A 17,378-nucleotide genomic window follows, 5' to 3' on the forward strand; every position below is an offset into this window, starting at 1 on the left:
GCGGCGGCGGCGGCGGCGGCGGCGGCGGCGGCGCGGGAGGCAGCTGGGGGCGCTGCGGGCTCGGCCCGGCCCGGCCTGAGCGGAGTCCTTAGAGAGAACGGTCCAGGGAGCGCGTCGTGATGAGGCTGGGGCAGGCGGGGGCCTCCTCCTTCCACCTGTTTCCCTGTGTTCGGCCGTGTGTCCCGCACGGTACACCGGTGAAAAGAGGCGCCAGGTATATAGACAGAGACCTAGAGTGTGGAGCAGTGATGGCGAGAGGAAATACCTTGTATTGCTTAAGTGCACTTACTGCCCTTCACCTCAGGTCAGTTTTTGGGGGGATCAGGATGGCTGTTTTTACCAAGGACTAGCCGGCTCAGAACCTGAGTGACTTGGGGGCGGGGTGGGGGCGGGGTGGGGGCAGGAACTGCGCGCCGCCGGGCGTCGTTAGAGGGTTAAGCCACAGTCGGATTCTGCAGAGAATTCTATGCTATGCGAAAAAGAGCTCGGCTTTTGTAACGTAGGGGATGGAGAGCCACCAAGGGCCTCGTGGAATCATCCTAACTACTTTTGAGGCTGGGAAGGGGAGAGACTGAGGCAAGGGAAGACATTAGAAGGTTCTTGGTACTTGCCGAGACAGCGTATATACAAAGTTGGAGCATACGGCGAAGGTTAGCGGGGCCCCTGTGCAAGGATGCCCCACACATTCGTGAAGAGTTCCATACTGTTCAGGAAGATTCTTTAAAAATTGCATCTATATGAGATGGTGTATGCTAAGTAAACTTCCTGTGGCAATCGTTTCCTGGTATATGCAAGTCAAACCCTTAGGCTGTGTAGGCCTTGAACTTCCGTGGTGATGTTGAGTGCTGTCATTGCTACCCACATGTGGCTCCCGACCTCTTGAAATGTGGCTAGTCCAAATCGAGATGAACTGTAAGTTGTAAAATGCACACTGATTTCAAAGACGGGTTGCCAAGCAAAAAAAAAAAAAAAAAAAAAACCTGTAAGATAACTCATCAATGATATATATGTTAAAAAATATATATATGTATTCGTGTTGATTCACATGTTAAAGTATTATTTTAGATATGTTGGGCTGAATAAAAATATATTAAAATTAATTTCAACTGTTTTTACTCTTTTGAAAATGTGGTGGTGCCCAGAAAATGTAAAACTGCGTCCTCAGCTCATATTGATACGTACATCGGAAAGCACTGCCCTGGACTTCAAATGTTTGTGGAGGGTGACATCTGTGCCTTATGCATCTCTTTATCCTCAATGTCTAGGGTAATACTAGACACTTAGTAGGCACTCAGCAAATATTTATAAATAAACCCCTGAGTGACTGGAATGAAAGTGATCAGCTCCCTAGAAGGATGTTTATTACATTGTATCTTTGACAGTGTTTGATGTTAATGTGCAATAAGACTCAGGCTTTTAATGTTTGTTTTGCTTGATGACAGCTCCAAGGAACCCCCAAATCTCTTTGATTCACCCGCACTCCCCAGTCCCCCACCTCTCAGTGTAAAATGGAACTAGGTGTGAATGCTGGCAGTTGCATTTCCTCAGAGAAGGAGAATGAAGTAATGTGTGGTGGGCACTGATTCAGGTTTGAATTCTCTTCCACTACTGGCTGTTGTAACCTTTGTCTATTTTCTTAACTTCTCTGGGCTTCAGTTTTCATGGTGAACTGGGGATAAAAATACCTTCTAGGATTGTGTGTGACAGTTAAATGATATGACTGATACTAACTTGCAAACTGCTTGGCTGGCACTTGGAGGTATTTCAGCAAATGTTCATTCCCTTCTACTCCCCATCCTGGATACATTCATACCCCTGCAGAGTTGAATCAATCACGCAATTATTTTTTTTTAAGATTTTATTTATTTATTTGACAGAGAGGGAAAGAGATCACAAGCATGGGGAGCAGCAGGAGAGGGAGAATCAGCTCTCAGCTGAGCAGGAGTCCCAATGCAGGGCTCCATCCTAGGACCCTGGGATCATGACCTGAGCCGAAGGCAGACCCTTAACCGACTGAGCCACTCAGGCACCCCTCAATCAGGCAATTATTGAATGCCTACTCTCTGTGAGGCACTATTCCAGGAAGTGGAATACAGTAATGAAACAGACACAAATATCTCCTCAAGGGGATCCCTGGGTGGCTCAGCGGTTTAGCACCTGCCTTGGACCCAGGGCATGATCCTGGGTTCCCAGGATCGAGTCCCACATCAGGCTCCCTGCATGGAGCCTGTTTCTCCCTCTGCCTGTGTCTCTGCCTCTCTCTCTTTCTCTGTGTCTCTCATGAATAAATAAATAAAATCTTTAAAAAAACAAAAACAAATCTCTCCTCAAGGAGCTCAGAGGTTAGTGTGGGAGATAGATAATAAACCGTAAATAAAATGCATAGTATGTGCACTGATGATGAGTGCTGTGGAGAAAAAGTGCAGAGGAGGAGGATAGGAGATGCCAGGCAGGGTGGAGGTGGGGGGGTTGCGTTTTTAAACACAGTGTTCAGGAAGGTCTCTGCCACGAAATGACATTGGAGTAAAGACAACAGAATGAGAGCTGCGTGGTGTTCTAGGCTACGGGGAACCGCAAGTAAGGGCCGAGGCCAGGCTAAGTCATGTAATGAGATCAGCAAGGAGATGGCTGTGCTTACAGCAGCAGGAGTTAAGGTTGAGAAGAACTGGAGCCCAGGTCAGCAGGGGATCTGGAGACAGACCCTAGAGCGCCTTGTAAACACATTAGAGTTGTTGCCATTTGTGGCAGGTAAATAGGAAGCTGGTGGATTGTATTGAGCAGAGAAGTAACACTATCTGACTTCAGTTTTAACAGGATTGCCATCAGTCTGGCTGCTGTGTAGAGAAACTGGGAGGCAGTCAGTTGGCTACTGTAAAAATATAGAGGAAAATGAGGGCAGCTTGGGTGGTAAACAGTGAAAGAGTAAGTATTCATGTAAATATTTGTAAGTGCATTTTTCGAGGGCATGCTTTAATTGAAGTCTTTTTTTTTTTTTTTTAAGATTTTATTTATTTTAGAGAGAGAGCAAGCGTATGAGCAGGGGAAGTGCAGAGGGAGAGAGAGAGTCCCAGGCAGTCTCCGTGCTGAGCCCGGAGCCTGTCACAGGTCCTAATCACAGGACCCTTGAGATCCGGACTTGAGCCACAATTAGGAGTCGGACACTTACTTCCTCAAGTGGATGACAAAACTACCTAACTTGTCATTCTAAGCATAAAGCCCTCAGAACAGAGCAGGGCATACAGCAATTTCATGATTCAAGCCAACAATGACCTTGGTGGCAAATGCACAGGATACCCACTACCTACCTATTCCTAGTTACTCGAAGTCCTATGATTAAGTCCTCCTCTCAGACCTTGATGCTACCTAATCCTCCAGGGCACTGATTCTGCTGTGAGAGAGCTTCTGCCACCCGCTGTAAGACTGTAGCATCCCTGACTTCCAATTTAAGCTCCTGAGGATTGTTAAGAAGAAGAAAAAAAAAAAAAAAACAGAGGGAAATGGGTAGATTCTGTTCATTTTTCATGCTGCTCATCACTGTGAAAGCTTGGCAGCCACAGGCAGGAATAGGGAAAAGGCTTCACACCTTCCTGGAGACGGTGTGGGGCACTCGTGAGGCTAGTTTGCACTCAGTGGATTCCCTTTTTAATAAGCTCTGGTCTATGAATCACATAAATCTCAGCACTGAGAGCCAATTTTACGGTTTGGTTTGCTTAATAGTCACACAATTAAAATAAGTTGTAAAAAACGGTGATGGTGTTTGCCAGGATAAATATTTAAAAGGGAACAGCTGTAGGAAGATGTAATATTTCAAATCAGCTCATGGCTCTTTATTTTCAATAAAGGCGATGCATGTAGGTTCCTAAGCAGTGGAATTTCTTGGCCTCTCCTTGGATATCTTTGTGCTGCAGCTGCCAGATTGAGAGAGGACAAAGAGGAGAGGTGTCAAGTGTACCTCTGGGAATAGCTGAACATCACCCAGAGGCAGGGGCAGGGCTTGGGACCCTCAACCCAGGGATTGAGCTCACAGATACCAAGTGAGGGAGACTCAAAGTTGCTACCATCTTCCCTAAGCTTCTGGGTTGTGTTTTCTAGTAATAAGTCCTGGTGGTCAGGTCTTTTAGGTGGCAAGTTAATAATTTTCAAAGGGAAAATTTATTTTACAAAGAGATGAGCCTATTTGGGAAGCAAATTTAAGTTCTGTCTCCTCCACTGGACTCTAGGCTGGCAGAGAGGTAGTATTGATGCCAGTTGGTTTTCCAGCTTTGGTATGGCAGCAGAGGTTGAAAACCAGGTTGAATGCTTCCTTCCTCTCTTGTACCTCACATGCCATTTCCTTTATGTCAGGAGAGCTCCTACCCTCTTCTCTCCTTCTCTGGGAGCTCCCTCCTCCCCCCACCCCCGCTTTTTTTTTTTTTTTTTTTTTTTTTAAGATTTTATTTGTTTGAGAGAGCGAATGAGCATGAGGAGGGACAGAGGCAGAGGGAGAAGTTGACTCTCGTTAAGCGACGAGCCTGGACATGGGGCTCCATTCCAGGACCCTGAGACCGTGACCTGAGCCAAAGGCAGATGCCTAAATGACTAAGCCACCCAGGTGCCCATTCTCTGGGAGCTTCCGCCGTGCCCTCCTCTTGAATATTCTTGACTATGCAGCCCACTGTGCTCTCCCTCTCCTGCCTTCAGCTTGTTTTGGTCTTGGTGATGGTAAAGGAAAAAACTCAATGGTTTCCAATCATATTATAGATGGGGCTCTCTGAAAGCTAAACTTCTAACACCAGATGTGTGGGTTTTCAACACTTTCAATGAAAGTGTTTTGGTTAAGGGTGCAGTCCCACAAGACTGCCGCCTACCCCACTTCAGATGCCAATCCCTAGTCCAGGGTGTCTGTCACCTGTGCTTCTGACTGCCCAGCTCTAAATCAGAGCTTCCCAAAGCCCCCTCCTCGGGTTTGATAAATGTGGTAGAAAAGCTCACAGAACTCAGGAAAACACTTTATTTATTGGATTACTTGTTTGTTATAAAAAGATGTAACTCAGGAACAGACAGAAGAGATGCATAGGCGGAAGGTATGTGGGAAGGGGTGCAGAGCTTCCTTGCACTTTCTGGATATGGCACCCTCCCAGCACCTCCATGTTCCTGCTCACCAACATGTTCACCAACCGTGAAGCTCTCAAACCCCATCCTTTTTGGATTTTGTAGAGGTTTCCTCATACAGACATAATTGGTCAAATCATTGGCCATTGGTGATTAAACTGAATCTGTAGCCCCCTCCCTTCCCAGAGGTGGGGAGGGGTGCTGAAAGTTCTAACCCTAATCCCAAGGTTGGTTCCCCTGGCAACCAGCTCGAACCCTTAGGGCTTCCTAGAAGGCACCTCATTAACATAAACTCTGAGGTGTTTGGGATTGTTTTGAGTAACAAAAGCCACCTTTAGGACTCTCACCTCTCTACTCAGGAAATTCCAAGGATTTTACCTTTTTATTTTAATTTATTTATTTATTTAAAAAGATTTTATCTATTTATTTGAGAGCAAGCACGGGGGTGGGAGTGGGTATGGAGGGAAAGGAACAAGCGGACTCCAGGCTGAGTGTGGAGCCTGATGCAGGGCTCAATCCCACCACCCCAAGACTCGAGCTGAAACCAAGAGCTTAATTGACTTGTGCCACCTGTGGAGGCTGAGAAAAATCAAGGCCATCCCACCTAATGTTTAGCATTAGCACAAGTACAGCCATCGTAGGCCCCTGTGAATAAGAGCTGAACTTTATGGGAAAAACTGCAGAATATCCTCAATGTCCTCGGCAGGTAATCCCATATCAGAAAGACAACAGAGCTCAGAATTGCCCTCAGCAGAGAATCCCATATCAGAAAAACAACAGAGCCCACGCCCATGGTAGAAAGTCTCATTAGAATGAGAACAGAGCTCAATGCCCTTGAAAGCCCCACATCAGAATGTAAACAGAACTTGGAGAAATTCTTCCACCCCTTCTGAAAATCCCCTAGACCAGCCTATAAAAAACCCAGCTGTAACCCACTTCGAGGTCCAAGTCCCAGCTCCGCTGTGTCGGGCACACTTGGACCCGAGCTCGAGCTTGTAAATAAACCCTCGTGCGCTTGCATTGGTGTCGGCTCCTCGGTGGTTTCTCGGATTCGCAATCTTGGGCACAACAGGAGCCCCTAGGAAATTCCAAGGATTTTACATCTCTTCCAGAAATGGGGACAAGGGGGATCCCTGGGTGGCTCAGCAGTTTAGCGCCTGCCTTTGACCCAGGGTGTGATCCTGAAGTCCCTGGATCGAGTCCCACATTGGGCTCCCTGCATGGAGCCTGTTTCTCCCTCTGCCTGTGTCTCCGCCTCTCTCTCTCTCTCTCTCTCTCTCTCTCTCTAATGAATAAATAAATAAAATTTTAAAAAAAGAAAGAAAGAAATGGGGACAAAGTTAATATGTGTGTGTATTTAAGATTTTATTTATTTGAGAGAGTGTGAAAGAGAGATCACAGAGGGAGAGGGAGAAGCAGACTCCCCACTGAGCAGGGAGCCCAATGAGATGATGCAGGGGTCAATCCCAGGACCCTGAGATCATGACTTGAGCCGAAGGCAGATGCTTAACTGACTGAGCCACCCAGGCACCCCAAAATACATATTTCTTATTATAAATTACAATACCGAAGTGATAGAGGTGGGGGGGTGTTAGGGAGTACCCAGATAGCATAATACTACAGATGATAAGACTAAGGCTTGGGGAACAAACCGATGCAATAGATAACTGGTGAATGGGAAAAGTCAGACTACAGACTTTTGATTAGCTCTCTTGCTGCTGCCTCTATCAGTAGTTTAGTAAATAATTGGGTCCTGCTTAATTTCTTATACCACTTACAATACAACCGGCTTGTAGGTTTCTTGAATGTAAGGGTCTTGTCTTTAGTCACAGTCATTTATTCAATAATATTATTTGCTTGTACTAAAAACACTTACATGCATTGAATTCATTTAATCCTGTCAGTAATTCTAAGAGGTAGAAACTCTAACTCTACCTGCATTGGAGGAAACAAGGGTGAGGTAACTTACTCAAGGTCGAGTAAAGAGTGGTGGACCACATGGCCCAGTCTAACGATTGTCTCCCAGTTGCAGTGTCTGGGAACTGAAGTCATTCTTGCTCCCATCAGAGACCACTAAGTAATCTAATTGATTGCTGGTGAAATAGAGGAAGGTGGGGCACTGTGGACAGAGTCTGTTAACAAATTTCTGAAGAAAACACAGCTTTCGGCCCAGCCAAGGTCTCTGAACAGCACCAAGGTCCCTGAACATTGATCATAAACCTCCCTAATCGGGATCCCTGGGTGGCGCAGCGGTTTGGCGCCTGCCTTTGGCCCAGGGCGTGATCCGGGAGACCCGGGATCGAATCCCACATCGGGCTCCCGGTGCATGGAGCCTGCTTCTCCTTCTGCCTATCTCTCTCTCTCTCTCTCTCTCTCTCTCTCTCTCTGTGACTATCATAAATAAAAAATAAATAAATAAATAAAAATAAAATAAAATAAACCTCCCTAATCTTAATTTCTGTTATTTTGGGGGATCCTCTTCCACTTTCCACATTTCACTGTTAAATAATAGAATAGGGGACCAGGAATCAAGTTGCATCCTAGTCTTATGGTAGCTGTTGCTGAATGACCTTGGACAAGTCATTAGATGGTGTCTATAAGAGCGTTTTACCTCTGGGGGGTGTTGAGCCTTGAAAACTGATGTGCAGCTCCTTCATTTCTGAGCATCAGTTTCCTCGTTTGTAAATGAAGATATTATGTTGTTTTGAGGATTAGCGGCAGAGTATGTCAAACCCTAGCACAGTGCCAGATACATGGTAGGAATCCAGTAAGTGGTAGCTATTATTAATAATAACCTGACAATCTGGCTTGGTTGACACTCTCTTATAACCACATTTGGCAGAACAGCAAGCAAACAAACACACACACACACAATGAAAACAGCAATAACCACCACCATCAACCACCCAATCAGTGTGGTCCTCCCGAACTCCCCTAAAGGTGACCGCTGGCTCCCAAGTGCGCGAGAAGCTGGCCAAATGCTGTTAGCAAAATGGAAGTACAGCCAGATGGAACTCCTTTCCTCCTCTGAGAGACTGGGAGTGATTTCAATGAAGGATGGCTGAGTGCAGACTCACTCTGAAATAGCTTTGACTGCCAAGTGACAGGAGGAGGGAGCCAAATGAAATGATGGTGGCAGAGAAGAGGACGGAGGGCTGTGAGAGCAGCTGGGAAGCAATGTGTCCTTGCTGACTCTGATCTTGCTGCTAAGAATCACTTTATTCCTCCTTCTCTCCACTCCAGAGGCCTCTAGGCAATCAGGGCTGCCCACTTGCTCCCACTAACATATGGCCATCCCTTTTGTTTGTTTGGTGCCATGAGGAATTCTCATTAGCTGCTAAATATGGAGGTGGCCCATTGCACTCCAGAGGCTGTTATGGATACCTCCTTACCTGCAGAACAGGTAAGAGCTTCAGGTGCCAGAGAAAGGAGAGACCCAAGATAGGAAAAGATTTCTCAGCCCTTTAAGCTGCTGAACTGACTTTTGTTCTGGTTCCAACTTCCATGAGTTAGCTTGGTCTTTTTTTTATTTTTTTATTTTTTAGCTTGGTCTTTTTTACCAGTTTTCCAAGCAACTTCCTGCTGTGTGGATATTATTCATTCAGTAGTTAGTTATTGAGCTCTATTATTGCTTGGCATTATTTTAGGTAGTGGGCAAGACAGACAAGCCCTCTGCCCTTGTGGAGTTTACATTCTGGTGGGGGAGAGACATAATTCTTTTTTTTAATTAATTAATTAAAATTAATTAATGATAGTCACAGAGAGAGAGAGAGAGAGGGGCAGAGACACAGGCAGAGGGAGAAGCAGGCTCCATGCACCAGGAGCCCGACATGGGACCCGATCCCAGGTCTTCAGGATCACGCCCTGGGCCAAAGGCAGGCGCCAAACCGCTGCGCCACCCAGGGATCCCGAGAGACATAATTCATGTGCAAATAAACACTCTAATTCAAGATAGTGGTAAGTGTAATGAATTCACAGAATCATGTGACAGAGTGACAAGAGGTGGTGGGGGATAGCTATTTATGTCATCTGAGAAAGAAACATTAGGGCTGAGAACCGAATGATGATTGACATGCTGTTTGAGGTCGGGTTCTGAGAAGAGGGAACTGCAAGGTGCAGGTCTTAACATGGCATATCTAAGGAACAGAAAGTTAACCAGTGAGAACTGGGATGTGGAGAATAAAGGGGAGAGGGTAGCAGATGGAGTTAGAAGACAGGTTGCAGCAGGGGGTGGAGGGGTGGGGTGGGGTGGGGGAATGGAGGGGAGGCTAAGGATCACATTCAACACACAAGGTGTTTTTGAGATTTCACTAAAAATGAAAACCAGTCTTGACTTACCATTCCTCTTGATAATTAAGGACACTTGGCTATGCCAACCCACTATTGAATGATGACAGTTGATTTCAACATAGAGCAGCTATGCTCTCCTGCCCTTTCCACCCCACTTTAGTGGGATTTGTGGTCGGTTATTAGTTCATAAGTAGTAGACATTTGAACCAGCAAATGCTGAGCATCATGTGAGCTTAATAAGGGCCTGGATTTTTTTTTCTCCCAAGTGTAATGGAAGCATATGATGAACATTTTTTTTTTAATTTTATTTTTTATTTTTTATTTCTGATGAACAGTTTTTAGTGACAGTGACTTGATCTAAATTTTTAAAAGATCACTCTTGTTGATAACTGATCGTGGCTAGAGTGTGTGTGAGGGAACAGGTAACACTAATGCAAGAGATGGTGGCTTGGACCAGTGGAGACAGAAAGTAGTAGACAGATTCTGGGCATATCATATTTTAGAGGGAGAGCTGCCAGGACTCTGGCCAATGCATTAGATTTGGGGGAATAAAGGGGAATGAAGGATGACTCTTAGGAGAAGGGTCAAGGCTAGGGATATAAATTGGGAGTCACCAGTATATAGGTGATATTTAAACCCACAAGAATGGATGAGATCACTGAGAAAGGAACTATAGATAGGAAATAGAATGCATAAAAAAAAAGAAAATAAAAAAAAATAAATAAAAAAAATAAATAAAAAAGGAAAATAGACTGCAGAGTTTTGGGATTTTCTTCCTGTTCAAATGTAAAGCTTCTCAAGTAATTATTGATATTATACAAACTACTAGACTGTTAGTATTAAAAAGCAATAAAAAATTATCTATGTAGGGATGCCTGGGTGGCTCAGCGGTTAATCGTCTGCCTTTAGCTCAGGGCATGATCCCAGAGTCCCAGGATCAAGTCCCTCAGTGGGCCCCTTTCATGGAGCTTGCTTCTCACTCTGCCTAGGTCTCTGCCTCTCTCTCCATCTCTCATGAATAAGTAAATTAAAAAAAAAAAATTATCTAGCCACTATTCCTACCCATATACTTACTCAATTCCCCCTACACAAATATCCAGCTAAGTAGCCAGCCAATTAGTACATCATTAACAGGAAACATACTATTTCCATTAAGACCTTGATTCTATGTTCATTAGTAAGTGATTTTTCTTCCTATAAAAATTCTAGGTGGGTATCTATACCTCCAGAAAAGGAGTGTTGAAAGGGAAGGTGAGTACTGTTCATAATCACACCAAGATAAATGGGGACTATGCTGGGCAAATAATAAAAGCGGCAACACTTTAGCCATATATCTCCAGATAGTCCATTGGATGACTTTAAAAATGTTTAAAAGGTGAGATACCACTTGTCTCATGGCAAAATTAAAAATTTGGAGGTAAAAGAAATCTCAAGAAAATCACCTGCTCTACTTAACTCAATCACAAAGAGGAAATTAGGGGCTTTATGTTAGACTAAAATCAAGTTAGCATGTGGCAGGGGAAGACTAGGCCATCTTTCTCAACATATGATGGGCATATTGGGATGTAACCCTGCAGTAAGTCTCAATAAATCCATCATAAGATGAAAACATTATAGTTTAGTCTAGCCTACCTTAAATGTGCTCTTGAACACTTACATTACTTACAGTTGGGCAACATCTAACTTAAAGCCTATTTCATAATAATAAAGTATTGAGGGGATCCCTGGGTGGCTCAGCGGTTTAGCGCCTGCCTTCAGCCCAGGGCGTGATCCTGGGGTCCTGGGATGGAGTCCTGCATCGGGCTCCCTGCACGGAGCCTGCTTCTCCCTCTGCCCGTGTCTCTGCCTCTCTCTCTCGCTCTCTCTCTCTCATGAATAAATAAAATCTTAAAAAAAATAATAAAGTGTTGAATATCCCATATAATCCATTGAATATTTCATTCAAAGAATAGTTGTGTGGGTACAGAATGGCTGTCAGTGTATCGATTGTTTTAACCTGTGATCACGTTGCTGACTAGGAGCTGTGGCTCATTGCTGCTGCCCAGCATTCCGAGAATGTCAAACCGCTTACTACACTTGATCTTAGCCAAAAGGCCGAGAAGCGATCAAACCGCTTACTACTAGCCCAGGAAAAGATTCAAATTCAGAATTCAAAATTTGAAGTACAGTTTCTGCCGAATGTGTGTCACTTTCCCACCATTGTAAAGTCGAAAAAACGTGAAGTACAACCATAGTAAGTGGGGGACCATCTGTAGTAGACATACTTGTATTGCACTTGTTTATAAACCCTCTTCACATGCATGTGTCATTTGGCCTGTGAGGTATCATTGTTTGATAGTAGAGTGCAGTACGGTTTAGAGATGTGACTTGCCCAAGATCACTAACCATTAAAATGTAGGGTGGTTTATACTATATGTTGGCAAATTGAATATAAGTGAAAAAAAAAATAAAGTTGAAAAAAAGAAAAAACCCTATTGTATCATATATACTCAATAAATGCTTATTAAAGAAAAAAAAGTAGAGTGGGAACTTGAACCTGTGTCATGTTTTCTCTTGCCAATTCCCCTGTTCTTATAGCTCCAATCTGGTGATTGTTACTAGTAAAGGTTTTAGGCGTAAATTGATTTTTCTCCTGGAATTTTAATTCCGGAGCCTCTTAGTTTCCTGGTGTGTAAAAAGTACTTATTACTTTCATCAATAAAGAAATACAAATACATCAATAAAGAAAATACAAATGTGAAAGCATTTTGTAAGTTGTAAGCCACTGAGCAAATTTACATTTGAAGGCTAGTTAGATCGGCATTTTTTTCCTCTCCAGTTAGGGGAACTACACTGAATTGGTAAGTGAATTGGTGAGAGAATTACCTTTGTTTCATTCACAGTAACTCTAACATATTGTTGGCTAAATGAGGGGGGTTCTCTAAAAAGAGAACAGTGACTGGAAGAAATCTTGGGACTAAGTCTTATAATTTGGGAACATTAGTGGATTCACAGTCTAATCCCAAAACCTATTTGACCCAGCTCAGAGAGGTATGAAGGAGTCTCCAATGTGTGGAGAATCAGGAAGGATCCACTAACCCTGGTAGCTGTTTACATTGATCAAAGATCCAACAAGGATTTCCTTCATTTTGTTCAGGGTCCCCCACTCATTCTCCCGGATACAGAGTATTGGGAACAGAGCTTTCTCTCTCTCCTAAAAGCCCAGTGCTGTTTATTTGTATAGTAACATATACCTGGCATTCCTTAAGCTTTCTGTGTTATAATGAACTCAACAACTTCAAGGATACTCAATTGTTAACTTATAGAAAACTCCAACTACTTAGAGCATGGCATTCAAGACCTTAAACAACGGTTCATAATCTACCTTCTTTTTTTTTAAAGATTTTATTTACTCATGAGAGACAGAGAGAGAGAGGCAGAGACACAGGCAGAGGGAGAAGCAGGCTCTATGCAGGAAGCACGATGCAGGACTCAATCCTGGGACCCTGGGATCACGCCCTGAGCGGAAGGCAGATGCTCAACTGCTGAGCCACCCAGGCATCCCATAATCTACCTAATAGTAACGTCCACTGTTATCAGGAAAGAACATTCCCCTCTAAATTGGTCTGCTCACTCCCTCCTGTGCATGTTTTATTTTTCCACCTGCACAACTTTCTCGTTGTCTGTGCTGTCCTTTACTGTTAGTCACATATGGCTAGTACGTGAAATGCAGCCAGTCCAAACTGAGATGTGCTGTTAGAGATATACCCAGATTTCAGAAATCTAGAAACGGCAAAATGTAAAATATTTCGTTAATGATGTTTAAATATTGATTATAGGGACACCTGGGTGGCTCAGTGGTTGAGCGTCTACCTTCAGCTCTGGTCGTGATCCTGGAGTTCTGGGACTGAGTCCTGCATTGGGCTCCCCAGAGGGAGCCTGCTTCTCCCTCTGCCTATGTCTCTGCCTCTCTCTCTCTCTCATGAATAAATTAATAAAAATCTTTTTTTTATTTTTTTATTTTTTTTTAAAGATTTTATTTATTCACGAGAGACGAGAGAGAGAGAGAGAGAGAGAGAGAGAGAGAGGCAGAGACATAGACAGACGTAGAAGCAGGCTCCATGCAGGTAGCCTGATGTGGGACTTGATCCCAGGTCTCCAGGATCAGGCCCTGGGGTGAAGGCGGCACTAAACCACTGAGCCACCAGGGCTGCCCAAATTAATAAAAATCTTTAAAAAAATATTGATTATACATTCAAAAGTGACTATTCTGGGTATATTAGATAAAATACATTAAAACTAATTTTTTAAAAAAGATTTTATTTACTTATTCATGAGAGACAGAGAGAGAGAGGCAGAGACATAGCCAGAGGGAGAAGCAGGCTCCAAGCAAGAAGCCCGATGTGGGACTCACTCCCGGAACTTCAGGATCACACCCTGAGCTAAAGGCAGATGCTCAACTGCTGAGCCACCCAGGCCTCCCAACATTAAAATTGATTTCATATTTCTTTTTACTTTTTCATGTGGCTTCTAGAAAATTGAAAATATATATGTGGCTTGCCCCGTATTTTTAAATGGGCGGTGCTCTGCTAGATCATCAGCCTAGCTTCTTAAGCCAATGTAGAACAGGGCCTACTATCAAACTCACCTTTGTATTTTCTCACTCTAAAATAATAAAAGTGGGGACGTCTGGGTGGCCCAGTGGTTGAGTGTCTGCCTTTGGCTCAGGGCATGATCCTGGTCTGAGGATCGAGTCCCACATTGGGCTCCTTTCGAGGACTCTGCTTCTCCCTCTGCCTATGTCTTGGCCTCTGTGTCTCATGAATAAACAAAATCTTTAAAATAAAACTGAAGGATGATAGAAAATTGTACTTGTGGGTTTATACATTGAAAGCAGGCTGTTATCAAATCAAAGCTATTACCAATCAGCTGACAGCTCAAGGAAAGACTTTCTGCCAAAGACAGTTAATTTGCTCAGTTAAGTGTTAGATAACTTTTTTAGGAACCCACACTAAAAACCCCCATGCCTGTGAATTTCATCTTTATCCCTCCTGTTTTTCTTCTACCTCTACTAAAATATTAGCCTTTCCTGTGAAATTTTTCAACTTTGTTTACTCTCAGTCCGTAACTGTCTTGTTCACTTTACCTTTAAAATCTGTTTCCAAGTAGTCTCACAGCGTTTCCTATCCACATTCATTCCATTTTATACACTGCAACTAAAATCATCTTCCGTAATTGTTTTTGCAAATATTTTTTGCTCAAAAACTTCTATTTTTCCTACACTGCTGACAGGAATAATTCCTTCACCTAGCATCCAAGTGAGGCTTTTTCATACCTTAACTCTTGGTATTCATAAAACCTGAGCTTTAAACTTTTTTTTTAAAGATTTTATTTGACAGAAAGAGCACAAGCAGGGGGAGTGGGAGAAACAGGCTCCCCACTAAGCAAGGAGCCCGACGTGGGGCTTGATCCCAGGACCCCAGGATCATGATCTGAGCTGAAGGCAGATGCTTAATCGACTGAGCCACCCTGGCCCCCAACAACTGAGCTTTAGAGCAACTAGATTTGGTTTATGTAAAACACCTAGAACCACTTAGAACCAAGGTAAAGGCTATGTTTTAGTTATTATCATCATTACTACACACTTTCATTTGAGTATGCCATATGCATTTCTACCTCTGGAACACTGCTAATTCCTTTTTCGCTTGAATATCTCTATTGCCAAAGGGAAAAGGAGTGATTTCAACAGTTCGTGAGTGACTGGAACAAGCTTATTGTTACTCCTTGAGAAAAAACTTATCCTCCCTACAATGGACAGCAACTCTGAACCCTTATTTAACTATGAAATGTAATAAATTTAAGACTGGATGAAACCTAAAAGGTGGTATTTCTTTTATACAGTAGATGATAAACTTATGGAAAGCGGTATTTAAAAAAACAAAGCGTGAAAACATATAGATGGGTTCTGGATTTAGGGCGACCTAAACATGACCCTTCTACTTTGGCATATACTAGAACAACCTGGGATGCTTTCAGAACTAATACAGATACCTGGGCCCCACTCCACAGAGTTACTGAATATTTAATGGTAGGTTCTGGGCACACGAATTTTTTAAAAGCTCCAAGGTACTTCATAGGCACCTTTTCAATAGCTTGGCAGGTGATCTTCATGTGCACCTACATCACATCCAAGAATCATTGGTTTAATCAAGAGAAACAATTGGGTTAAGGAGGTTTGGTCATATATTTTCCCATGTTCTCGTAGTGCATGTTTTTGAAACAGAAACAATACTCAGAGAACTGATTTGCCCTGAATGACTTATAGTGTTTATAAATAGTATTCTTAAAAGCAAAAAACAAACCCTCTTCCCCACCTTTCTACAAAACCCTCCTGCTGCAGGAAGTTGAGTTGATTTAGGGGATCAGAAAAGAAAAAACACATATATCCCAAATGCCACACTTGGTTTTTATCTAAAAGCTTGTCTGTTAGCCTGGCTTCTATTTATTTATAAATTTCAAAACAGAATTACTTAAGTAAATATATATTTAACGAGGTACAATATTTACAGCTTACAGATTTGACAACGCAAAATTATTCACTTAACGTGTGAAAAAAGTTGACATTTTAGTATACAATAGCTCAAAAATTGCAAAAACAACCTCACCTCAAAAATATTTTACACCAATTTTCAAAAGTGCTATCTTCACAGGCTCATTGTATGTCAACAACCCAGTTAGGTCACCAAATCTCCACGCACGAAGGAACCAGTAATCATACCCAGAAACAGCACTTTTCGTACCATTGTAGAGGGTGTAAAAATCTTGGGTCTTGAAACCCTATAACAAAGCCCCTTTTACCCTCCAGTCCTGTGACAGCAGATCTTGTAGTTCTCCCTCATCATCGCTGTCAATATTCTCCTCTTCCTTTTTCTGCAGTTCCTTTATAGTCAGAACCTCCTTAAGCTTATTTTTTATTTCATCCTGGCGATTCCGAAGCTTTTCCACCCGACGGTAACATTCTATCTGCTCATCGATCTCCCCAATTTGCCGGTCCAACCGTCCCTCCTCATCCTCTTCAGCAACTATGGCTTCGGAAATGGTATTGACTTGTCTCATGGCCTTCTGAAATTCGTCCCACTCTTTGTCCATTTGATCCTTTGGGGCGTCAACCTTTCGTACCCTTGCATCTATCTCAGGGTCGTCAAAAAAGCCTTCTGGTAATGCTTCCGCTGTGTTTTCTCTCCTTTCCACTACTTTTTCGTGTATTTCTGCTTTTTCAATTGACCCTGAATGGGGAATTAAGGGGGCCTTGGGGGGATTTGTATCCGAGAAACCGCTTGGCAGCATACTACTTGTTGCCTCCCTCGGGGAGGAAAGCGAGTGGTCCTTGCCCTGTGCGTCGGGCGGCGGCTTGCTCGAGTCCCCTCCTTTCCCTCCTCCTCCCTCTTCCTCTTCCTCCTCCTCCTCCTCCTCCTCATCCTCATAATCAGGGAGTAAACCGAGTCCCGAAGCCTTACTGAGGGTCGCTCTGGTGGATTCCTTCCCTGCTTTGTCAAAGTTGGTGGGCAAAGCGGATGTGGAGGGTTGCACCTGAGGCAGCGGGGAGGCCTTGAGTCTTTTGGCATCTTGGCCATCGGCGTCCGGCACCTTCCTCTTGGCTGACTGAGGCGCTGCGCTGGAGGACGGTCCCTGGGTGGCTTCCCTCGCGCCTTTCAGCTCGGCCACTTTCTCCCGGTGCTGCTTTCCCAGAACGTGGGTCTGCCACAGGAGCTCGCTCTTCACCGGCGTATTACACAGGGCGCAACTCAGCTGCCCCAAACGGTTGTACTTCGCAAATGGAGATTCTATCCGTTTCCGGTTGGTGCTGAGACGCTGCTTCTCCTTCATCAACCGCCGCAGTTCGTCCTGATTCACAACTCGCTTCCCCGCGGGAGCGCGAGCGGAGGCGGAGGACGCCATCTTGGCGCCCCGACCCGAAGCGATTGCGGCTTCCGTGCGGGCGAGGCCTGGCGACGTCA

At 43.9% G+C, this 17,378-nt stretch overlaps 1 protein-coding gene, 1 long non-coding RNA gene and 1 other non-coding gene across 3 annotated transcripts; 2 read left to right on the forward strand and 1 right to left on the reverse strand.

The window, feature by feature from the left end:
• The first annotated feature begins 24 nt into the window (after positions 1 to 24).
• LOC111097424 lies at positions 25 to 979 on the forward strand. Its single transcript, XR_005364061.1, has 2 exons — positions 25 to 304; positions 817 to 979. It is a non-coding gene; the product is annotated as an uncharacterized LOC111097424 (long non-coding RNA).
• LOC119873471 lies at positions 604 to 708 on the forward strand. The gene has a single exon (XR_005365063.1). It is a non-coding gene; the product is annotated as a U6 spliceosomal RNA (small nuclear RNA).
• Positions 980 to 15,669: 14,690 nt separating the features above from the next.
• ZNF830 (zinc finger protein 830) lies at positions 15,670 to 17,366 on the reverse strand. Its single transcript, XM_038548133.1, has one exon. It carries the CDS (start codon positions 17,317 to 17,319, stop codon positions 16,198 to 16,200), a length of 1,122 nt encoding a protein of 373 aa, XP_038404061.1. The 5' UTR covers positions 17,320 to 17,366; the 3' UTR covers positions 15,670 to 16,197.
• Between the last annotated feature and the right edge of the window lie 12 nt (positions 17,367 to 17,378).

This window comes from Canis lupus, chromosome 9 (genome assembly GCF_011100685.1).
Source record: "Canis lupus familiaris isolate Mischka breed German Shepherd chromosome 9, alternate assembly UU_Cfam_GSD_1.0, whole genome shotgun sequence".
Lineage (NCBI taxonomy): Eukaryota > Metazoa > Chordata > Mammalia > Carnivora > Canidae > Canis > Canis lupus.

Coding starts and splice junctions, on each gene's coding strand:
- ZNF830 (XM_038548133.1), bottom strand. CDS start 17,319: ATGGCGTCCTCCGCCTCCGCTCGCGCTCCCGCGGGGAAGCGAGTTGTG.